Source organism: Heloderma suspectum, chromosome 6 (assembly GCF_057233095.1).
Source record: "Heloderma suspectum isolate Gila_16-S chromosome 6, 16-S_ref, whole genome shotgun sequence".
Lineage (NCBI taxonomy): Eukaryota > Metazoa > Chordata > Lepidosauria > Squamata > Helodermatidae > Heloderma > Heloderma suspectum.
In genome coordinates this window covers 101,459,686-101,484,619 of record NC_139463.1, presented here as the reverse complement: position 1 = coordinate 101,484,619, position 24,934 = coordinate 101,459,686, and the positions used below count along the sequence as shown (strand labels likewise).

The window sequence follows — 24,934 nt, the reverse complement described above, 5'->3', positions numbered from 1 at the left end:
AGGCTTTAGACGTTTTAGACGTCTAAATAGATGTTTTTCTGGAATTCTCTTGCTTTCTCCATGATTTGATCTCTAGTTCCTCTGCCTCTTCGAAACCCAGCTTGTACTTCCGGTAGTTCTCGGTTCGCATACTGCTGAAGCCTAGCTTGTAGGATTTTGAGCATAACCTTGCTGGCATGTGAAATGAGCGCAATTGTGCGATAATTTGAACACTCTTTGGCGTTGCCCTTCTTTGGAATTGGAATGTAAACTGACCTTTTCCAGTCTTGCGGCCATTGTTGAGAGCACTGTTATTTCCAAACCTCATCTCTTTTTTGTCCGTAAGATTTTAAAAGCCAATTTTTGTTTAATTCTCTGCTCATATCTCTATTTTGCTCTTCTTAGCAGTTCCCACAGATAGAATTCAGTCTTCCTGAAACATACTGAAAGACCATAATCAGTATTCCAGTGTATGGAGATGCTCTGCTTTGAAGGATTGACTTATTCTAAAAGGTGAACGGGCTTGCATCACAGTCCCTATGATTTAGGATAGCATTCACAGGCAGAGAACAGGTTGTCATCTATCTGCTCCCAGGTAAGTTTATTAATTTCAGAAGATTTCTATGCTACTTTCCTTTTTAAAAAAATCCCAAAGCATCTCACAAGATAAAAACATGGGGAAAATACCAGGGTGACTACATGAGCAATTTATTGCACGGTCGTGATTGGCCATTCACAGAAGTTTGCAGGTCCTTTACATGACGTCGTCAACCTCCAGGACATCTCCTGGGCCATTTCCTGTTTATCCTGCTTTCAAAAAGATTGGAGATAAGCTGGAATATTTAAAAAACGTAGGATATCGGCAGTGTGAAATGCTGATGTAGCGCTATGAACTTGCCGAGGAAGGACTTTCCTCGATTCAGACCACATGTTTGCCATGTAAATGCTTGAGTACATTTCTTGATCAGAAGTAGAAGAGGTAAAATGCCTCCCTGCAATGGAGATAGATCTGATCCCCTACCCCACCAAGCTCAGAATCAACATCCTCTGTTGATTCACAGCACCCCATTAAGTTCAGTGGGCCTTACTCCCAAGTAAGTGTGCCAAGGGTTGGAGACTTACAGCACAATCTTACATCTATTCAGAAGTAAGTTGTAGCTTTCCTGGGGGCTGCGAGGAAACAGTACAGCACAAGCAACGAAAACAAGACTCCCCCCGCACCGCTCCTTTGCACACATCCTGAGTACTCCCAGCAGCTGTGTGGGCAGGAAGTTTCAGTCTGTTTCCTGCCTCCCAGCTGAGCACAGCAGAGCAGAGGGGAGCAAAGAGGAGTTGGCCAGGGGAGGTCAAGGGGGAGGCCTCTAACATTAAAAAAAAAAAACTTTTTTAAAAATTTATTTGTCTTCTAACACACACTTCCGTACCAGTGGGGCTCTGTTTTTAACCTCCAGTGAGTAGAGGACCAGGCACAGGCTACTCTAGAACAATCAGAAAGCTAGACACAAAAAGGAAAAGAGACTACGGAAGGAGAAGACTCTCCAGTGGTGGTGACCTGCAAAGTGTGTGCAATGTTTGTTTTTTTGCCTGAGAACAACATGGCCTGCACGTGCAACAAGTGTAGGCTGATCACACTGCTGGAAGAAAAAGTAAGAGGACTGGAGCGGCAAGTGTCGATCCTCCAGGGAATAAGAGAACATGAAGAGTTCTTGGACAAAATGGTGGAACTACAGCAGCAAAGTGAAGACCAGAAGCTTGAAGAGCAACAGCAAGCTGAGGCAGAAGAGGGAAATGCTGAAGTGAGGAAAAATGCAGTAGAGGATACTCCTTGGAAAAGGGTGACAGTTAGGAGCAGAAGAACTAGAAGCCACTCTGCACCAGTGGAAGGAGTGGAGCTATAGAACTGTTTCCAGGTACTTGAGGATGAGACTGGAGGACAGCCTGCAGAGGAGGAATTACAGGGGAACCTGCATGAGAGCAAGCAAGAGGCTGAAGGTCAGTCAAGCAGGGGCGATGAAACCAAGGCCTACAACAAGAAGAAGAGGAGGAGGAGTGGGAGACTCCTTGATGCGTGGGATTGAAACCCAAGTAAGTCGCGAAGACCTGTGGACTCGCCAGGTATGCTCTCTCCCGGGAGGACGGATTAGAGACATAACTGAAGGGTTGCCTGCACTCATAAAGCCCACTGACAGGTATCTCTTTCTTCTCATCCATGTGGGAACAAATTATACCGCCAAGCAGAGCTATGAAGAAATCACGTCAGACTTTGAAGCTTTGGGAAGGAAATTCAAGAACTTTGGGGCCCAGATAGTTTTCTTATCCATCCTTCCAGTAGTTAGAAGAGGGATAGAAAGGGAAAGAAAAATACTCCAGGTGAATGACTGGCTATGAAGGTGGTTCCGACGAGAGAGATTTGGATTCTGGGACCATGGGCTATACTTCCTGGAAGATGGACTGTTGGCAAGGGATGGGTTGCACCTCACAAAGGCTGGGAAGAATGTGTTTGGCCACAGCATGAAGAACTTCATCAGGAGGGCTTTAAACTGAATCCTACAGGGAAGGGAGACATAAAGTTGGGGGTAACAATGGACGAAGGCTCATACACCGCAAGAGAGAGAACAGCAATAATAGTGCCCAATAATAGTCTTCAGAAACATGTAGGAAGAAAGCCAGACTATGAAGCACATGGTCTTTGATGTCTGTATGCTAATGCCCAGAGTATGGGAAACAAACAGAACAAACTTGAACTCTTAATACAGGAGGGAAATTATGACTTGACAGGGGTAACTGAGACTTGGTGGGATGACTCTCATGACTGGAACACAGCAATTGAAGGATATAATTTGTTCAAAAATAACAGGAGGAACAGAAGGGGAGTTGGGGTTGCACTACATGTGAAAAATACATACCTCTGCACAGAAATACAGGAGGATGAGCTTGGTAGCCCCATCGACAGTATCTGGGTTAAAATAAATGGAGCAAAGAATAAAAGGAACCTGGTGGTCAGAGTTTACTACCGGCCACCCAATCAAGGAGAAGACGAGGATGAAACTTTTGAAAAGCAAATTGCCAATGTTTAAAGGAAGCATGATGTAGTAGTAATGGAGGACTTCAATTTCCCTGATATTTGTTGGGAGACAAATTCTGCAAAACATGGCCCCTCCAGGAAATTCCTGACTTGTGTGGCAGATAACTTCCTCCTACAGAAAGTTGAGGAAGGAACTAGAGGATCTGCTCTCCTTGACTTGATCCTAACCAACAGAGATGACTTAGTGGGTAAAGTAGCAGTTACAGGAACTCTGGGGGAAAGCGACCATGTTATACTTGAGTTCACGGTTCTAAAGGAATCAAAAGCAGAGCGTAGCCAAACCTGTACCCTGGATTTTAGGAAAGTTGATTTTAATAAACTCAGAACAATGATATGTAAGGTTCCATGGCAAGTGACTCTTAACAAGAAAAGAAGTCCAAGATGGGTGGGAGTTTTTCAAAAAGGAAATTCTCAAGGCACAATTACAAACAATTCCAACAAGAAAAAAAGGTGGAAGACAACAGAAGAAACCCATGTGGCTTCACAAAAAGCTTAGAGATGACCTGAAAACAAAAAAGTACACATACAGGAAGTGGAAGGAAGGCCAAGCAACAAAGGAAGAGTACAGGCAGGTAGCACAGAATTGCAGGGATGGCATCAAGAAGGCTAAAGCGGAGAACGAGTTGAGGGATCCTAAAGGCAAATAAAAAAGCTTTCTTCAGCTACGTGCATAGTAAAAGACAGAGGAAGGAAATGGTTGTTCAGCTATTAAATAAGGATGGCAAAATGATAACAGATGACAAAGAAAAGGCAGAAGTGCTCAATTCCTACTTTGGCTCAGTCTTCTCCCAAAAGAGGGTCTAAGACCCCCCTGGCAAAGGCGAAGTACAGGCTGAAGGAGCAGGACTGCAACTTGAGATCGATAGGCATATGGTCAAGGAACACCTAATTACTTTGAATGAGTTCAGATCTCCAGGGCCAGATGAACTGCACCCTAGAGTAATAAAGGAACTGGCAGAAGAACTCTCAGAACCACTGTCTATTCTCTTTGAGCAATCATGGAGGACGGGTGAAGTGCCAGAATACTGGAGGAGGGCTAATGTTGTCCCTATAATCAAAAAGGATAAAAAGGAGGAACCTGGGAACTACAGACCAGTCAGACTGACATCAATCCCTGGGAAAATTCTGGAGCAGATTATAAAGCAATCCATCTGTAAGCACCTTGAAAACAATGCAGCGATTAATCGAAGCCAACATGGATTTGTCAAGAACCAATCCTCCCAGACGAATCTGATCTCATTTTTTGCTCAAGTAACCTCCCTTGTGGACTGTGAAAATGCTGTGGACATAATATACCTCGACTTCAGCAAAGCTTTCAACAAAGTGCCCCATGATATCCTGATTAGCAAACTAGCTCAAAGTGGGCTAGATGAAACAACGATCAGGTGGATCCACAGTTGGCTATAGAATTGGACTCAAAGAGTGCTTATCAATGGGATCTTCTCAAACTGGGGAGAGGTAACAAGCGGGGTACCACAGGGCTCAGTCCTGGGCCCAGTACTCTTCAACATTTTTATTAATGACTTGGAGGAGGAGGTGCAGGGAATGCTGATAAAATTTGCAGATGACACAAAATTGGGTGGGATAGCTAATACTTTGGAAGACAGAAACAAAATTCAAAGTGATCTTGATAGACTGGAGCGCTGGGCAGAAAACAACAGAATGACATTTAATAGGGATAAATGCCAAGTTCTGCCCCTAGGAAAAAGAAACCAAATGCACAATTACAAGATGGGGGATAAGTGGCTCAATAACACTACAAGCGAGAAGGATCTTGGCATTGTTGTCGATCACAACCTGAATATGAGCCAACAATGTGATGTGGCTGCAAAAAAGGCAAATGCTACTTTGGGCTGCATTCATAGAAGCATAGCTTCCAAATCCCGGGAAGTACTAGTTCCCCTCTACTCAGCACTGGTTAGGCCTCATCTGGAGTACTGTGTCCAGTTCTGGGCACTGCACTTTAAGAAGGATGCAGACAAGCTGAAGAGGGTTCAGAGGAGGGCAACAAAGATGATCAGGGGACTGTAAACAAAGTCCTATGAAGAGAGACTGAAAGAACTGGGCATGTTTAGCCTTGAGAAGAGAAGACTGAGGGGAGATCTGATAGCGCTCTTCAAGTCCTTGAAAGGTTGTCACAGAGAGGAAGGCCAGGATCTCTTCTTGATCATCCCAGGGTGAAGGACACGGAATAATGGGCTCAAGTTACAGGAAGCCATATTCCGGCTGAACATCAGGAAAAACCTCCTGACTGTAAGAGCAATACAACAGTGGAACCAATTCCCTAGGGAGGTAGTGGGCTCTCCCACACTGGAGGCATTCAAGATGAGGCTGGACAGCCATCTGTCGGGGATGCTCTGACTTGGATTCCTGCATTGAGCAGGGGGTTGGACTCAATGGTCTTGTATGCCCCTTCCAACCCTACTATTCTATGATTCTATGATGTGCTCCCTTGATTCAAATCACACATGTTCTGTGTAAAGAAGCCTCTCCTAATCCCACAAAGAAACCGAAAGCAGAAAGCCCCAGTAAGGATGTGGGTTTTTTGCTAATGTAGAGACACCTGAAGAAACCAATCAATAAAACCGTGATAAAACAATAACATCTTATTAAAATAACCAGGGGTAGCTGCCAGTGCTAGCAGTGAAGGAAAGACCTGGGCAAACAAATGTGTCTTAAACTGTCATCGGAAATACTTCACATGAGGAGCCCGCCTGATCTCAATGAGGGGGTTATTCCACCTGCTGGGCACCACAACAGAGAAGGCCTTCCTCTACACCATAGCCAAACGAACATCAATAGGTCATCATGGTATGGTGCACAAGGCCTCCCCCTTAAAACGTAGAGACTGGGAGGGGTCTATATGGGAGAAGATGGTCTCTAAGTTGGTGGGGTTTGGGGGTTTTGGTCTGGTTGCAGTGTCAATTGGTGATAACATCTTGCCTGAATGATGGGTTCATTTTTCAAGAGCCCACTTCTCTGGCTCCCTTAGGAGTTAGGGTATTCTGTCTCCCTCCTGGGTCTCCAGGAGGAATCCCCCCCTGTACAGCTTGCCTACTGCAGCAAGGAAAAGTGGAACTCTCCGAGGTCCCTGCAAGGTGCTTTTCAAGCACCAGGCAATACAGCCACATAGGGCTGAAAGATTCCCCACCCCACTTTCACTGCCCCTCCACAGACTGGCTTTCCCCTCTTTCTCTTCTCCTGATGGTATCTGTAGATGATGACATTTCTGGCTTCTGCAGGCCACGCTTAAGGGTACACATTTGACCCACAGACAGAAGGGCTCCGATCAACCATCAGTGTATTCTGACTGGGTTTGGCCCTAACCAGGGAAAGAAAGAAAAGATGCTCATTATTTTTTAAAAAAAGTTTATTAAAAATACTCTTTGATCCTTCGCATATCTATAGCAACCAGTTGCACCTGTCTCTCTCCCATTGCGGCTTCTGGTTACTTCGAAACCTGGCTCACCGTGCAAAATGGGCTATGGCTGGGAGCAAACACACTGTGGGTACCATCAAGACAGGGTCCTTTCAAACCAGCTCATTTCTGACTTCTGAAAACAAGAGCAGGGAAGTGCAACTCATCAGAGCACATTCTCTGTTTAAGCTATTTCTATCCTGCTTTCCACATGAAAAGCCCTCAAGGCAGCTCACAAAACAAATATAAACTATATAAAACAAAAAATCAAACCCAGAGCAGTTGTTCTGTTATACACACATCCCGATAAAAGTAGACACAACAAGGATCTCGGATATCATTAAAAGCTTGGGAAACAGAATAAAGTTTGTCTGGCACCTAAAAGGCAGCAGTGATGATGCCAAGGGACCATGTGTGGGAGTTCCACAATTGGGTCGCCACCATGGGAAAGGCCCTCTCCTGGTAGGGCACTCAGGGGGCCTCAGGAGGTGATCGCAACTGATGGGCAGCTTCATGTGGGAGAAGATGGTCTTTTAGCTGCCAAGGGGCCTGAGGTCATTAAGGGCTTTAAAAGTCAAGACCAGCACTTTGAATTGTGCCTGGAAACCAGCCAGAAAATTTGGAGTAATATGTTCACAGAAGCCAGTAACAGTGAACTATCAGGCTGCTGGGTCCTGCACCAGCTGAAGTTTCCAGGCTCTTTTCAAAGGCGACCCTGCATATCACAATATAGAGGAGAGAATCTAACTGGAGATACCTTAGAACCAGCTCCAGGGAGAATGCTGGATTGTTTTCACCTTACTGTATTCTTACAGGCAGGTTTGCAGCTCCACCCTACCATCCCTTTTGCCCTGGGACTCAGTCTTGCCTTTTGTTCCCCCTAAGATACATCGCTAAAGATAGAATCCACTGGGAACATCTTCTGCACAAGCCCTATTGAAAGAAATGGTAGCGTCACAAGGGCATTTGTGTTACATGCAAACCCTTCCAACATGGAGCTATTGCACTTGCCACATTGACATTCAGCATTACTGTTGAAAACGTCACCAGCAAAGCTTAAGATTTAGTTGTTTTTTAAGGTATCCCTCACCTGAATGTCAAAAATGACATTTGAAGAGGTTTCAAATTTGGAAAATATGTTAAATTTCAAATTTGAGGAAACGTTCATTTCAGCCTTGATGAACATGCGAAGGAAGAGCAGTGCTGCTGGATCAGACCTAAGCTCCATCTAGTCTTCTAGCATCTTCTTTACCACAGTGGCCAACCAGATGCTTCTGGGAATCTCACAAGCAGGGTGTAATGGCCACAGCCCTCTCCTGTTCTTGCCCCCCAGCAATTGATATGCAGTGGTATACTGCCTCTGAACATGGAGGTTCCATATAGATGTCATGGAACCATGACTATCAATATCCACTGTTTTCCTCCATGGATTTACCTAACCTGAACCCCTTTTAAAGCCCTCTGGGCTTGTGGGCACCACAACATCTTGTGGCAGCAAATTCCATAAATTATGGGCTGTGTGAAAAAGTACTTCATTTTGTCCATCCCAGATCTACTGCTAATTTCCAGTGGGTGATCCCGAGTGTTAACATTATGGGAGTGGGAGAAAAACATCTCTTTACCCACCCTCTTCACTCCATGCTTAATTTTAAAAACTTCCATCATGTCCTGTCCTGTGCTGTCCCTGGTTGTCTTTTTTCTAATCTGAAAAAGGCCCAAATGCTTTCGCCTCTCCTACTTTCCCACTGCCCTGTCCTATAAGACAGACCTGGGAGATGGGGCTCTGCGTTCACGATGGCCAGGTCCGCTAGGAGGTTGAGGGACAGCAGTTTTTCTGGGCTTCTGAGATTTCCTCATCTTGTCTACAGACTCGCCTTCCATCTTCATAACATCAATTTGCTGCGGCTTGGGTGCCCTGTTCACCGGGGATCGGGGTCTTGCCTTGCTGACCTGCCTTGAAGGGCCAGCTGCTTCAGAAACAGTGTCCACCAATGAGGCCCCCACACCCAATGAAATGCAGGACTTGGGGGGAGAACTGGCTGGCACGGAAGGACCAGCAACTTCAGGATATGTGTCTGTTGCTGAGCACCCCACCCCCATAGATTTGGTTTCCCTTATGGATCGACCCACACCCACCGAAACGTGGGATTTGAGGGAAGGGCCAGATATTGCAGCAAGCTGGAAACTTGACCTCCGGCCATCAGCCGTTCTGCTCTGCTGTGAGGACTGCCCACTGGGCTCCCCTTGCTCCCAGGCCCTGCTCTTGTCTGGGACAGAGGGACCAGCTGCCACAGTGACTGTGTCTACCGCTGAGCGTCCCACATCCACAGATATTTTTGGACTTGGAGGAGGACTAGCCACACCTGTTTTTCTAGGGGCTCCACTGGTGGGTGAAGGGTTTTGGGAGGGTCTGGGACTAGGGGCTCCCCTGGCAGGTGAAGGCTTTTTTGAGGGACTGGGACTAGGGGCTCCCCTGGCAGTTGAAGGTTTTTTGGAGGGTCTGGGACTAGAGGCTCCGCTGGTGGGTGAAGGCTTTTTTGAGGGTCTGGGACTAGGGGCTCCACTGGTGGGTGAAGGGTTTTGGGAGGGTCTGGGACTAGGGGCTCCCCTGGTGGGTGAAGGCTTTTTTGAGGGTCTGGGACTAGGGGCTCCGCTGGTGGGTGAAGGCTTTTTTGAGGGTCTGGGACTAGGGGCTCCACTGGTGGGTGAAGGGTTTTGGGAGGGTCTGGGACTAGGGGCTCCCCTGGCAGATGAAGGTTTTTTGGAGGGTCTGGGACTAGAGGCTCCACTGGTGGGTGAAGGCTTTTTTGAGGGTCTGGGACTAGGGGCTCCGCTGGTGGGTGAAGGCTTTTTTGAAGGTCTGGGACTAGGTGCTCCACTGGTGGGTGAAGGGTTTTGGGAGGGTGTGGGACTAGGGGCTCCCCTGGCAGGTGAAGGTTTTTTGGAGGGTCTGGGACTAGAGGCTCCCCTGGTGGGTGAAGGATTTTGGGAGGGTCTGGGACTAGGGGCTCCCCTGGCAGGTGAAGGTTTTTTGAAGGGTCTGGGACTAGAGGCTCCCCTGGTGGGTGAAGGCTTTTTTGAGGGACTGGGAAGAGGGGCTCCGCTGGTGGCTGAAGGCTTTTGGGAGGGTCTGGGACTAGGGGCTTCCCTGGCAGGTGAAGGTTTTTTGGAGGGTCTGGGACTAGAGGCTCCCCTGGTGGGTGAAGGCTTTTTTGAGGGACTGGGACTAGGGGCTCCGCTGGTGGCTGAAGGCTTTTGGGAGGGTCTGGGACTAGGGGCTTCCCTGGCAGGTGAAGGTTTTTTGGAGGGTCTGGGACTAGAGGCTCCCCTGGTGGGTGAAGGCTTTTTTGAGGGACTGGGACTAGGGGCTCCGCTGGTGGGTGAAGGCTTTTGGGAGGGTCTGGGACTAGGGGCTTCCCTGGTGGGTGAAGGCTTTTTTGAGGGTCTGGGACTAGGGGCTCCCCTGGTGGGTGAAGGCTTTTTGGAGGGTCTGGGACTAGGCAATTTCGATTGGGGTGCTTTGCTGACTGGCTTAGAAGGGGCAGCAGAGGATTTAGATTTTTCAGAGGCTTTGAATGTTGTCAAAGGCTCTTTAGCTACGTCTCGATTCCCCAGGTGTGAGGAACTCAGCTGTCCTGTGAGCCTGATCTTGCTGGGCTCCTGGGAAGTCATGCTTGCCACAGTAGGCTTCTTGGCAGTGATCTGGCTGCCTGGCCTCAAGCATTCAGCTGCTTCTGAAATGCCACCCTCAGCGGCAGGAGTCTTTGCTTCAGGAGCATCTTTGTCCATGGATGAGTGAGACTGTGAGGGAGGGTGGTCTTCTGTCTCCATTCCCCTTGTAGCTGATGTAATGGTGCCTGCATCCATATTCAGAGTGCTGCCCTCAAGATTCTCCTCCTCCTGCAGGACATTTTTCCCTGATGGGCCAATCACACCGGAGATCGTTACACGTTTTGAAGGCTTGGGAGCCACGTGCTGCAGGAGAGCAGAGAGAGAGCATGCCCAGAAAAAAACCAAAAGAGCACACAATGAGGCAAGTGTCATGCTGATGCCTGAAAAATAATGATCTGTTTTGTGACAATTGCCCACTTCATTTCAACTAAAGGTCTTCCTCAGAGGCAAAGGATTTCCATGTGCCTTATTCTAGTACACTTGCTAATGTTTGAAAATATATGGCTGTAAGGTTGAGGAGCTGGAATGGGTGACTTCCAGAGTCTCTTCCAAGTTGGTGGTTCTGTTATTTGGGTTTGGAAAGGAGAAGATTAATAGACCCAGTAGGACTACTAGAGATTACCACAGTGGCCCTGGCAAGTATCTCCTGTGTTAGATAAATAGCTCCAGCCAGGCCTGGGAAGTATCTCCTTATTGTTAGGTAAACTTTAGGCAAAATGCTGCCATGGGATTTAAGTGTTAGACTATTTCTCCTGAGTCTTTGGAAATACCTGAAAGGGACAAAAGGCTGACCTCCCCACCCACCCCATTCCCTACCCATTGCCTCCCTTGCCTAATGATGATGTCATCTAGGTGACTGTGAAAAGCATAGGCCACAGTTTGGGGGTCAGACTGAGATCAGATACAAAGCTCAGTTTCTGAACTTGGGAAAAGTTAACAGCATTGGGAGGGAGCTGCCTCCTTAGAGACCTGGTGTGGAAGTACTGGACATCAGGTATCTCTTGGATTGTTTAAGTCATGCCTCCACCCATGCTCAACCAGAATATTCGTAAATAAAACGGAAATGTTACAGAATGTCAATAAGCCTCCAGAGACCTCCTTCTAAAGCAGCATTTCCTATCCTGGTGCCTCCAGATGTGTTGCGCTGCAACTGCCATCATCCTCAACCAATGGGAGCTACAGGACAACACATCTGGAGGGCACCAGGTTGGGGAAGGCTGTTCTAAAGAAAATCAAATTTGGGTCACTGCTCAGAGAATTGAGGTGCATGTGTAACAATATTATTGAAGGAGTTGTTTTAATGAATGTACCAGACTAAGACACACAAGATCCTTTGCCCTTGAGAAAGACCTTGGGTCAAAACACATAGGGAACCTCTGCAAAAGAATTTCAGGAAGCAGTATAAGGCCTGCTTCATCTTTCTTATAAGACTGACCAAAATTTGAGCACATGGCCTTCATTTGTATAATGTAAATCACAATTTTCTCTGCCTCTGGGCAGGATTTGTTTAAAAACATGGGGAGACAGATAATGAAACCCAAACCTACCCTTTGACCTGGTTTGTACATAATGCCAACCCACAGTTTACTTAACCCACGGTTAACCCATGGCTTGTTGTCCTACCCAGGATTTGTCTAGCAGACAATTGAACAAATCATGGTTTGTTATCTCAAATCCTAGGTTGTTTCCATCCTCCTTCGCTCACTCTCTCCCTGTATCCCAAATGACTTTGCAGCACTGTAGTACTAGCATATAGAGCAGTTGTTGTTTTTAACTATTCTTACCCACTGCCTCTGTAGCTTGGTGAAACAACCCATGCACTAGCCACAGTTCTGGGTTCACACATAATGACAATCCATGGTTTAAACAACCCAGAGTTCACAATCCAAAACCAAACTATGAATTATTTTTCTGGGTTGTTCATGGTTAACAAACCACAGTTTGTTAGCATGGCTGGGTTCGCCCAACACAGCAACCCAGAATTCAACAACCCATACCATGGGTTAGAATTATGTGCAAGCCCTGACTCACAAGCTATGCTGTCTAATGAATCCTAGATGTGTGAATAATGTTCGGGGTTACTAGCAAAAAAAGCATTCTGCATATGCTTCTTATCTTTATTACTTCTTCACATATGCCCTAGCTAAGGCTTGCCACTGTTCTCTTTCAACCCTTGCTGGGGTGGGGATGTTCTCTGCATGTCTGTATGTGTGAGAATGGGTGTGCCTTTGCACGAACAGATATGTACCTACAAACTGGTAGACAGATGGGGTGAGAGTATGAAATGTGCTTTTGGGAGGGTCCTTGAAAAACATCAGCTTGGGACAAGTCTACATTGGAGCTACATCAGTGGTGAAATACAGGAAGAAACCCCTGGAGGAGCCCTAAGTTACGGACTGGTTCATACATGACTTCAACGTCAAGTTAAGGCTTGGATATGTGAATGGGTCATCAAAGTTTTATAACCCCACAGAGAGAACTTCCATATCACCTCAAATCACAAATTCAGCCATCAATCATTAAGTGCTGACTGATCATAATGAGTAGAGAAGACCACTTTGCTATAGCTTCTTTCTGGAGCATGGGTGCATAGGAACCACGTGGCAATCAGGTGCACCTGAACAGCATCTCCTCTGGCTCCCAAAAGGTGTCCCATGCCGGCCTGTCCCTCCCCCCAACCCCATCCTTCAGCTTGGCCCTATTTTTGCCCTGCCACAGTACCTTATTGTCATCCCTGCTTTTTGAGTGTTTCATTTTCTCCAAGGATGAGGACAGGACACTAAAGATGGTTACGAAAGTAAGGCTGCTTTTTTGTTTGGCTGCAAAAGAAATCGAGGAAGCATCAGGTGCACAGCTCCCAGCCATGCACGCACCAGCCAGGCGTACTCCGGGGGAACAAGGAAACCATAATGGTAATTTAACTGAAATTTCCCCCTACCTGCGCTCAGAGCCAATTTCAATTTGTTCCTGGACTCGGACAGCTGGCTCCTGCTAAGATAACAGTGGTTCAATTAGTTTAATTTGTTCAAGGAATTACAAATAGAAGACACAGGTACTGATTTTTAATTTCAAGTTTCATAACGGCATCCAAGATCACCTACTGGCCCTGCTTAGAATCCCAAGAATCAAAGCTTTAATGGGAAAAGCATGTTTCTAGATCACATAGATGCAGAAGTCAGGAAAACATGATGGCATAATTGCTAACAAGGTCAGACATTATACAGGACTTAATGAACACACATCACAGGGATATGAAGACAGCCCCTACATACACAGGATCATTTCTGATTGTATGTTGAAAGAGCCCTCCACATTGATAGTGTGTGTGAGAGATTCTCTTACACATTCTAATGAACATGAATAAGTTACAGAAAAAGACTACTGCTGTGATGGTGTTCCCCACCCCAGGGCATGCTGATTTAGCCCTTTGAAAAGAAAACAAGTAAAACAGCCCAAATGCATAATGTTTTTCAGCTACTGAGATTTGAAATTCCATTATTCAAGATTTCTTAATCTGGATCTGATGTTAGTGCTTTGGGGACATTTTTTTTAAAAAAGATAGAAATAAGTGAAACATGCATACCAACTCTAGTTTGTATTCAGATCCATAATAAGGTGGAAACGAACCAGTTCTCACAACATACCTGGATGGTTCCTTCCTCTTCACTGCATGGGATTTTGTGTCTGCTTCACTTTGTTTCTGTGTTCCCGATGTTTGCTTTTTGGACCGGTTTGAAACCAGGCCACCCATCCCAGAGGGCCCCACTGCCACGGTCTTCCAACCTAATTGAGAAGGTCCCACTGCTACTGATGCTGTTGTCCTATGGACTTGCACCCCAGGCTCCTTTCCCTTCCGTGATGGACTCCGAGAAGCAGAGCGCACCCACTCCGGGGAGGGGCTTGAAGAAGCCTGCAGCCTGTTACTCAGTCCCTTGCTTGGCTCCTGGGATTTCATATTTGCTGTCCATGAATGTGGGGCACTGTTCTGGCCCCGACTCTCTAGCTCAGAAGGAGCAACTGAGATCCCATGTTTCTCCAAAGTCACTTGAGTTTCCCAGCTGGCTGGTCTGGATGGGCCTGCTGCCATTGATATGGCACCCACCTTGGAAGGACCAGCAGCCACTGAGATGTGAGATCTTGTGGGAGGGCTGGCTGATGGTGCTCCTGTAGAAGCAGATCTGGATATAGGCTGACTCTGCTTTGCTGGTGGGCTCTGGGAGGCTGGTCCTTCTCTTCCTCGTGAAAGAGGCCTGAGTGGCTCTGAAGGGCCAGGGCTTTGGCTTGGCGATTTGGTGGCAGGCTCCCTGTCCCTGTGGGGCTTGGGGCTGTTCTGTGTTGAGAGTGTCTTGGCTGTGGTTTGTACCAAAGCACTGGATTTTTGGCTCTTTTGTAGTCTGACAGGAGCAGGTTCAGATTCAGACGATGTTACAGGAGTGGGGACTCCTTTTGCCACATACGGATGTCCAAAACTCCTTGTATTACTAGGTTCCCTCGTGTTGATCCAACTGCCTGGCATGGAGCAGCCAGCTGTCTGAGACATAATAGGTGCCTGAGAAGGCCCTATGACCCTCGAAACACGGGATCGTGGGGAGCAGCAGGGAGAAGTCTGTTTCGATAGGGGCTGCTTCCGCAACTGAGGTCTGTGGGGGCTAGAAGGACTAGCCTGGGACTGCTCTGGCTTCTGAGACGTACTCCAACTTAGAATCTTTGGAACTGAATACAGAGACTGGTCTGTGTAAGTGTACCCCTGCAAGGGAAGAAATATTCTATATCATGGCATATGTAGGGGATAGATTCCCAGAAGGCAATGGAAAATGAATGCTATTCCCCTGCTATCGCTTCCAAAGAAAGCTTGACCTGCCCACTTCTCTGGAATCCAAAAGTCCTCCTTTCTGAACTCATACAGGAGGGGTAAGGGCTAGGAAGATGATGACAACAGATAGTCCCCGCCCATTGCTTTCCAGCCATTTATGGGAGAACGCAGCCTTACCTAACCTGGCGTTCTCCAGATGTGTTGGACTGCAACTCCCATCTTTCCCGACCAGCATGGCCAACACATCTGGAGGACATCAGGTTGGGGAGGGCTGTACTAGACGCCAGAGGCTGTTGGACTCCAACTCCCATCAGCCCCAGCCAGCATGGCCAATGGTTAAGGATGGTGGGAGTTGTAGTTCAACAACATCTGGAGGGCCATGGGTTCCCCACCCCTGTCCTACAGGAATAGAAAACTCATGATTATGACACAGAACATGGAGAGCATTTTATTTCTTGTGATGACCCAAAACTCAGGTCCTCTTTCAGCCTTGGCTTTCTATATAAACCACTGTGGAGAAAGGCAATGGAACTCTCTATCTGCATTACAAACCTACATCAGCTTTATATGCATGCAATGGCCAAGGCTACACTCAAGGAGCCCTGGGGATTGTAGTTCACCGAAGGTGCTGAGAATTCTGTTTCCCCTTAGAGGTTAGCTTCTAGAACCATGAATTCTCCCCCTTCTCTGTCTTCAAGCTGTATCACTTTTCTCTCTTCCCCTTTCACACTTTTCTGACCACACTACATCTCCCACCGAAATAGCCAGGGCAGGCCAGCAAAATGGCTGGCAAGCACTAGCAGCTTGGGCAGATCTGAGCCATTTGTCCCTAAGGTATGCTAACTCCAGGCATTGGTTTCTCTGAGAGGTAATGGGATCTATTCAGCCAGTCCAGAGAAGAAAAAGATCAGACTCTTTTTCTGTCCTTACCTCATTTACTGGGATTTCGAGCAATCCTTGAGAAGCGTAAGATGAGTATCCAGAGAACCCTTTTGAAATACAAAGGAAATGAAAGCGCAGTTGTGGAAAGAATCCTTTAACCTCACCCCCTGTGTGTGTTAGTATGTACCCAGATTGGCTTGTGTTAGTATGAACCAGAGTTACTCCATATTGTTGGCATCGTAGTCTGTAAGAAGCAAATTATAGTCTGGAGAGGAATTCATCCTCCCTTCCAATTCTCAGGGAAACTGCTTACAGGCTATAATTTGCTTCTTACAGACTACGATGCCAAGAACATGGAGTAACTCTGGTTCATACTAACACAAGCCAATCTGGGGTACATACTAAACACATTAGGGGTGAGGTTAAAGGATTCTTTCCTACAACACAGTCAAGGCAATGGGGCTGCAAAGGGGTCTGTTGGTGAAGAGGGGGCTGTCGGGAATGGTGAGTCAGTGCTGAGACTGGTTCTGGGGGATGGGGGATGCCCCTATTCCCCCAGCTACTTCATCTTCAGGCTCACTGCTGAGTCATGCCAACACGTCACGAAGGGCAGCATCACACAGAGCCATTTGGCTGAGCAGGAAGGAGTTCCTTCCTGCCCACCCCACTTATACCAGGGAGTGGGGCTAAGGGTTAAACTGAGCATAGCCTTGCCTTCATTGCTTCCATCCCTACCTGATTTTGGGATGTTTTGCTTTGAAGCAATGTCACTTTGCCTGCAACAGAAAAGCTTAGATGAGAACTTGACCAAAGTAACTCCCTCCCCACAATACCTGGTTAACTTTGAGGTGGTGGCATGAGTTCTTCCTAGCTCGCTATATCTTATTTTCTCCCTAGTTGCACACCTGGCCAGAGCTGAATGACTTGTTAATTTTGGAGTGAGAGGGGAAACATCTCTGATCATTTCATAAATGAAAACAAGGACGCACTTTGCTATACTCAGAGCAAAGACTAGGCCCAACCCCCTTACACATTATCAAAGAGTCTCCACCTGTTGTAGGCATGTATCCATTTGGTGGCCTGCCCCTTACCAGGTTAAAAGCTAAAATGGCTCTTGGTTAAAGAGAAAAACATAATGGTCTGACAATCTGTTATCAACAGTTCAAAATACACCTCAGCAGCCACAGTGTGTGTGAAATGGGGCCAGGCCAGGTTAGGAACACAGGAAGCTGCCTTATACTGGCCTGGTTCTCACGATCACAGAGGGAAAATAAGCCATGGTGGCTTATTCCCCCACACCCTGAGGCCCCAGTACATGCCAGGGGGATTTGCATAATTACCCTCGGCAGTGTAGCCTGTCATGTTGTGCGAACAGGGCCAGAGTGGCTTGTTGTTACCATGGGCTGTTGTAGGTTTTTGGGTAGCTTGTTTCCCATGGCAACAAGCCAACCTGGCTAGGTTTGCACAACATGACAAGCTGCACTGCTGAGGGTACTTATGCAAATCCCCCCAGTATGCGGCCGGCGTGTGTGTGTGTGTGGGGAGGGAATAAGCCACTGTGGCTTATTTCCCCCTCTGTGATCTTGCGAACCTGGTCACTGAGTCAAGATCATTGGTTCATCTAGTCCAGGACTGCTGGTACTGACTGGCAGCTGCTCTCAGGGGTTTCACGCAGGAGTTTTTCCAGCACTACCTGGAGATGGCAGGGATTAGGGATGGGCGAACGAGCGATGTTTGAGGTCAGCAGGAATCGTTGTGCCTGAGTCCCATTTGTGTTTGTGATCACTGCTTGCTTTGCGCAAATGGGAAAATTGCGCAAATTGAACAGCAATCGAACGGGAGATTTACGCAACTCTCCCCAAAGGTGCACACATTTCCTAATTTACACAGATTTCCTCCATAGGCTAAAGCTGGGCTAATTCAGTCTATAGAGGAAATTTGCACAAATCAAACTCGGAATTAGGAGCAAGACGAATGCGAGCATGAGTTTGACAATTTGTGAACCTTTTCGGTGGACACATGCTCATGTTCACGTTCGGAGTGTAAAACGGGGCACATTTCACAAGCAAAAGCAAAATTATCATACATCCCTACTGGGGATTAAACCTGGGACTTCCTGCATGCAAAGCATGTGCTCTAGCACAGAAATTATGAACTGAAATTCATATTTAAATGCAAACTTACTAAATTCGCCTTCCATGAACCTGAACAGAAATCAGAACACACTTAGATGCTCAAAGCCATACTTCTCCAAGATTTGTGATGCCATTTGCAACAAAAAAGTGTACATTTGGAAAAAATGCATAGAAAAAATTGCATATATTTGGAACAGCACACACAAAAAATGTGTCTGCTTGGAAAAATGCACACAAAAATGCTTTTATTCAATGGGAAAAGTGCTTGCAAAACATCTACACATTTGAAAAGCTGCATACAAAAATACATACATTTGGAAAATATACGTACAAAAAATGCATATAATTTGAAAACTATAGATGAAAATATATACAAACGTTTGTACAAACTAATTCTGTCTTTTTCCTATTTTAATATCTATAATTTTGTAAAAACCAAACAAACAAACCAAATGTACATTTTTAAAAACAATACAGAGCATGTATGCGAATGTGTGTGTTTTAAAGATGAGGCAACCGGAGACCCGTGGGTGGAAAATCAACTGGGGATAAGGCAATTCAAAGCTGTGGCACTGAGAGAGGATGGTCACACTTCCCCCTGCACTGTATTCCTGCAAAAAAATGCAGGAAAGTTGGGACGCACCTATGATCAACCATAAGCAACTCTAGGATCATTCAGCCCACAGTCCTAGAAGTAGAGCAAGTACATACATGGGTGTTGGCTTCTCCCTGGAGGAACTGGCCAGCTGTACCTGCTTCTTCAGCTGTCCAGTGGACCCTTTATCCATGATGGCTGGGAGCCAATGCTGCTGGAGGAACACAGAGCAAGGGCTTCATCACACAAGGCTAAAAAGTCTGCAATTTACCAGGGCTTCTGCTTCTGGAATCTTTGTGGGATTAGATCTGGTCCTTTCCACGTGGCTTAAAAAAAAACACTAAACTTTGATGTGTTTCACTACAAAGCCACCTTCGTTTATATTGACTCTACAGTGGGAAGAGGGAAGATGCCGGACTTTCATTGTCATGGAAAACAACACAATAGAGCTCACAAGCTCACAAAGCACGGGAGGTTTCCTGGAGGAGGGCTGTATTGTGTACAGGACCAGCAAACTTCTGTGAGTAAGCAATCTCCATAGCAGGATAAAAGCCCCATGTGAAGGAGCTCCAAGTCAGGCAGAGGCTGCAGTACGATGGGCAGACGTGTCTGGGGCAGGCCCGTTTGTGAGCTGGATCCTTCCCCTCTGGCAATTGACAATTTTATGTAGCGTCTGGTGATCCTAGCCATTTTTTTTTAAAATCAGGGTATGGTATAAAGTTTGCCCACAGTTTAATTCATAATGAAAAGGGGTGGAGCGAAGAATGTTTCTCCAGTTGTAAGAACACAAATTCTTCCACACTTTCATGTTAGATCTCTCTTTTTGTATGTAATGCTCATGTAAATGTACATAATTTGTATATAATGCTGTGCCTGAATTCATGAACTGAATATCAGGGATGCCCCTAATGGAAAGATTGTGCTGATTTTATTATGGAGACTGATGTTGATGCTGCAAAAGTTATTTTTATCTTTTTCTTAAAAAAAGACCCTTAGGAACCAATCAGAATTATGAGACAGCAAAATGAGAAGGGTTAGGTACAGAATTCACCATCCTTCCAGATTTCTGAAGATTGTCCTGTGGAAAACTGTATTTTTACAGTGCTGTACAAAGTCAGCAATAGTGGTTCCAGACGGGCCTCTCTTAGGAGAAAGCTTCATTTCACTACTGTGGGTAGCAAAATGGCCGTATCCTGTGTACCCAGCCAGTGTATACACCTCAAGAGCCCAGACAACAAGATGTTCAGGAACAGAGAACTTGGCCACCCCTGGTCTAGGGGATAGATGAGCAAAGGCAGTGGTTAACATCAGTGTGGATAAATGTGTAAAAAGGATAATTGTTCTTGTTTTATTATGTCTTGTGGTTTTCCATTTTGTCGAATGCCACCTTGAGAGGGTTTACTTTAAAAGGCTTACAAATCTATATATAGAGAGATCACAGAGAATGAATTCATGGATGACAACAGATGGGACAAGTATAAGAAGACCATGTTCCTTATTAGTTACATTTGTGTTCCCAGATTTCTCCAATGAGCTCAGGGTGGTATACATGGGATCTCTTCCATTTTATCTTCACAACAACACAGTGAGGTGATAGGTTAGGCTAGGAGATCATGACTGGCCCAGGGTCACCCAGTGACCTTGATCACGTGGGGATATATGAACCTGATTTTCCTCAGTCAAACCCAACACTCTGTGTAATACCCTGCATTGGTTTTGTTGGTTATAGGGATGGATGTTTGAGTGAGTAAAGAGCAGGTCAGATGGAGAAGGCAGGGGATGGGTGTGCCAGGGAGAATCTATGGTTTACAGCAGGGGCAGGCAACATTTTTTCTGTCAAGGCTGCATTCCCTTATGGGTAATCTGTTGGGGGCTGCATGTTGGCGGTGAGCAAGGCTGAAGCCAGCAGTGGGAAGGGCCAAAAGTGCCTGGGTCACCCCTTTTCTCTTTTTCCCACTCTCTGTCTCTCTGCCACCACCCCCCTTCCTTCCCACCCAGTGGGCTTCCAGGAAGGGGCAGATCACTCTTGCCAGAGGTCTGAACTGATCGCATGTAGAAAGCGTCTGAAACTGGGCTGAGGGCCGCATGTGGCCCTAGCCCTGCAGGTTGCCTACCCCTGACTTAAGGGAATGACAGAGATCATGTATTTATCTCTTCTATTACATTTTAAACTTCCCAACAACCAAATCTCTCTGGACAGTGTACAAATTAAAAACAGAAAATACAAGACAAAATAAATCAGTGACAATAAAACGGGTCAGATTTTTTAAAGAAGAGGATAGAGAGGGGCAGAAGAAGCAGGTAAGTAGGTGGTTAAGTGGGTGGGATGAATGAATGTTCATAGGAATGGACTGATGCGTACATGACAAAAACCTGGTTCACACAACATGACAACCACCATGGGTAGTCATCCGTGGTGGGTTGTCATGACATCGAAGCCTGGCGCAGTTTCAGGTGGCTTATTTTTCATGAACAAGCCACGCTGAGAATCCATAGCTTGTTGGATTGTTCAGGGTAGCTTGTTTTCAGGGTGGGTTGTGCAAGTGCAGCAAAATGCCCTGCCACTCCTTGCAGTTTTGCTAGTGCCATCACCATCCTCCCTCATCCCTTGTCAGTGCTCCTAAAAATCAACTAAGAAAGGACACTGGAGAGTGTCCCGAATGCGTTTGCAACCTTCTCAATTAGTTTTTATTTTTATTTTCAGTCTTGCACAAGTGCACAGATGCAAAAGTCCGCCGCTATGAAATTTCTGTAATTTTTCCCTCAGCTTTACTGCTCAGTCATGAAATGTGTGTATTTTTAGTGATCTGTCTCACTGCTGTACCATGGAATTTGCATAATTTTCTTCTCAGCTTTACTGCTCTGCCTTAAAATTTGCATATATTTACTGATCCCCTTTACTGCTCTGCCTTGAAATTTGTGTATGTTTACTGATCCACCTCATTGCTCTGTAATCCACATGTATATCTGACAACTTACAATGGAGAATATAGTGGAGGGAAGCGACAAGGATGAAGGAGCGCGTGGGGGAGAGCCAATAGTGGCTGGCAGCTGCATGAGAAGGATCTTTTGGGGTGCATGTGATTACTTCACCAGTAAGTGAAGCAGCCTTTAAAAAAAAAAAAAAGTGTTTGCTAGCAAGGGAAGTGGGCAAGGCAAGGATGAAATTGACAAGGACATTGAGAAGAGGGGGATATCCTATGCTTGGCTAAATAGCAGGCAAGCAGTCTTGCGCTCTTGTGGAAGTCCCCAATTTTATTTTACACAAAAATTGCAAACATGGTACTGTGTTCATAAGGGCTCAGAAAATGTATTCTGTAATCACCAATCTGATTGAGGGTGGGGGTATTTTCCCTCGGGAGCCGTTAATCCCAGCAGACCAATTGCAGAAAGGGTGCCGATGTAGGGGCCGAGGAAATGAGTTCTGCAACAAAGTCTCCTGGAAGCCGGCAGGAGGACTGAGGGATGGAAACAAGCCATGGCAAACTGCAGAGCACCCAGTCATCTGTCAGGTTAGCAAGCCAACACTCAACCCACGGTGGTTTATTCTGAGGGTGGCCTACTGTGATGTGCAAACTTGCCCAAAATGAAGGGATGAGTGGCAGCATCTGGGATTGTGGTGAAGAGGTGAAGATGGAGCAGATAGATGGAAAATGGATGGATGGGTGTGCTGATATGGGGAAAGATGAAGAAGGAAAGCTTCTAGGTGGCTCTGTTTCCTTGATTCAAATTTCTTATCAACCCCATTCAGGAAGTTCTGTCCTGCACTTGGCTATTATGATGCTCACCTTCTTGGGCACAGCACGCAAGCTAGCAGTCTTCCATATCGTGTGAAGCCCAGATTCCTTAGAGGTGAAGCTTGGTGGAGCGCTAATCTTGCCAGAGGCCACATGCAACAGATAAATGAGGCGCAGCCAGCGTTCGAAGAGGAAGTTCTCATCCCTGCCAGGAGCATAGAGCTGCAGGTAGTATTTTTGCCCTGTCACCATCTGCACTTTCAGCCGCCGCTTCTCCAAGTCGTGAACAAAAATCTCCACCGCCCCAAGAGGGATCAACCTGTGGGGTAGGAAGGAGTCAACCTAGGAACCTAGCATCGTTGGGGGTTTCCTGCAGGGCGGGGCTGTACCAGTCTTACCGAGTGATTTCCAGTTCTTTTGACCTTGGGTATTTAACTCCTGTGCTTGGTTTTTCCTGGGCAATGACCATCAGGTCTGGAAGGAGCAGACTGGGACTGCTGGCCAAAATGCCCACAACGACTATATTGGGGTGGTTGTGGATGCCAATGCATTCGCCCCTCTTGGTCACCTGGGTGAGGAGAGAAGAGTGGAGAGTCTGACAAGAATGGAACAAAAGTGGTAGAGACAGGAAGAAGTCCCAAACCATGGCAGATGCAACAAGCTGTGCAACACCAGACGTTGCCAATGAGACCAAACCTTACTGGGGTGGCCACTTAGGCATCACCAAAAGAAAGGCAACGCATTGCCCAAAGAAGGGCACAGATCTTCATAATTTTTCCATATGATAATTTATATGCATAGCTGCAACCTTAGGAATAATGACTATTATTTCAATAGAGAAACCATACATCTCACCCTAGTGGGGAAGACTATAGCCTGGGTGCCTGCCTGCTCACTGTCTGGGTGCTTTAATTTTTTAACCAGCCAACAGACCTGGCTTCGCACAGGTTGGAGTAGCCCTGTGTTTGATACAACGAAGCCTTCAAGCAAATTTACGGAGCTATCAAAGTTGGACACATTCTGGCCACCCCATCTGAGTGAGACCATGCCCACTGGCACCCCTAGGCTCAGCTCGCACCATGGTGCACCTCTATAGCCCCCTGAGGAAGGGATCTGCCCACTCCATTCCCCTGACAGGGAGGGGCTGCCCCACAGTATGGAGGAGGGAGAGGCCATATAAATATGTTCTTCAGTCTACTAATCTTCGTATGGACTGAAAAGCTAAGCACTGATTAGGGAAGTCTGCCCCTAGTGACTGAAGGCGTTACTGCAGGCTTCAACCACATGAACACATTAAAATTAAAGTTAATTAATGTGAAAATAACCTATGGCACTGACAAATGGAGAAAGACAGACATCCTCTTTTATTATTATAAATTATTTTTAGGCTGCCTTTAAGGGTGGACCCCACCCACCCAAGCTGGTGTACAAGTTAAAAGAAACAATACAAAACAATAACATTCAATAAAAACAGTGATCTCTAAAAGAAGATGGTGTGTCTGTCTGTCTTTCTGTCCATCTGTCAGCATTAAAGCACCAAGACCATGAACCTAGACACCTGAAGCTTGGCATGCATACTAAAGGGACCCTGGGGGTTTGCACCTGTTATTTTGTTTTTAAAACATATTAGTTAATTTAAATTAATTTAAATGTGTCCACATGGTTGAAACCTGGAGTAACATCTTTAGCCACTAGGGACAGACTTCCCTAAAAAGCACATAGCTTTGCAGTCCAGAGAGCTCGATGCCAGGGGAGATTACTAGGTCAAGGGACACGGTTATATGCCTTGCCTGCCCTCTCCCCATTGCTGTGGGGCAGCCGCTCCCTCAGGGGAATGGAATGGACAGACCTCTCCCGCAGGGGGCTACAAGGATGCACTGGCAGGGGCGGTGTGTAGGGGTGCCAGCAGGTATGGTGGCTTCACTCAGGGTGGGCACAAGGGTCCAACTCTGACAGGTGCGTATGTTTGCTTGAAGCCTTCCTTGTATCAAGGGCTATTCCAGCCCGTGCAAAGCTGGGTCTGTTCACTAGTTACAAATAAAACCAGGAGCCCAAAACTTAAGAAAAGGCCAGCAGAAACAGGTGGGCCTCACCAAAGCGCTGCTGAATACCTGCAAAGAAGGGGCCTGATAAGTCCCCGATGGATGCTCATTCCAGAGGTGCAGGGTCACTCCTGAGACAGTTGATGCTCAGTGGCAATGGCTCCTGCACTCCCTTCTTATGGCTCTTTATCTTTAAACCAGACTTGGGCTGGACAGCCCTTCAAAGAGAGGACCGCCCCCTGTAAAGTAAGACAACTGCCACCCTAACCCTGCTGTTCCTTAAAGGCTGGTCTCTGGGACTCTGGGCTTAGAGTCTCTTCAACCAGCCATCCAAACCTCCATTTCATCCCCCCCTAATATATGAACACATAAAGCTGCCTCCTACTGGGCCAGACCACTGCCTGGGTCAGAGCAAGAGGCAGGTGAACAAGCAGGTTGCAATGGTGAAGGAGCAACTCCAGGGGCTGTCAGTGGGCCCCTGCTGGGGTGCGGGCCCTTGGCAGGAGCCCAACTATGCCTACCCTTGATGCCAGCCCTGCACACACATACCCCTTGCTTCTTTATGCAGACATCCAT

At 46.6% G+C, this 24,934-nt stretch overlaps 2 protein-coding genes across 2 annotated transcripts in view; both read right to left on the bottom strand.

Moving 5' to 3' along the window:
- The window catches only part of COX6B2 (cytochrome c oxidase subunit 6B2), a 19,699-nt gene extending 12,435 nt beyond the window's left edge, over positions 1-7,264 (bottom strand). Inside the window, exon 1 of the mRNA XM_084805662.1 lies at positions 7,240-7,264. The gene's annotated coding sequence lies outside the window, so the exon portion shown is untranslated. The remainder of the gene's footprint in view (positions 1-7,239) is intronic.
- On the bottom strand, positions 6,427-24,934 carry LOC146342111 (uncharacterized). Its single transcript, XM_084807771.1, has 11 exons — positions 24,908-24,934; positions 22,715-22,884; positions 22,368-22,635; positions 18,696-18,793; positions 16,585-16,625; positions 15,898-15,956; positions 13,799-14,901; positions 13,093-13,142; positions 12,876-12,973; positions 8,251-10,457; positions 6,427-6,618 (listed from the first exon to the last, which is right to left on the bottom strand). Exons 1-11 carry the CDS (start codon positions 24,932-24,934, stop codon positions 6,606-6,608), a joined length of 4,134 nt encoding a protein of 1,377 aa, XP_084663897.1. The 3' UTR covers positions 6,427-6,605.

Coding starts and splice junctions, on each gene's coding strand:
- LOC146342111 (XM_084807771.1), bottom strand. CDS start 24,934: ATGGATGTCTGCATAAAGAAGCAAGGG. Junction 16,626..18,695: donor AGGGAGAAGCCAACACCCAT/GTATGTACTTGC, acceptor TTTCTGTTGCAG/GCAAAGTGACATTGCTTCAA. Junction 12,974..13,092: donor GAAATTGGCTCTGAGCGCAG/GTAGGGGGAAAT, acceptor TTTCTTTTGCAG/CCAAACAAAAAAGCAGCCTT.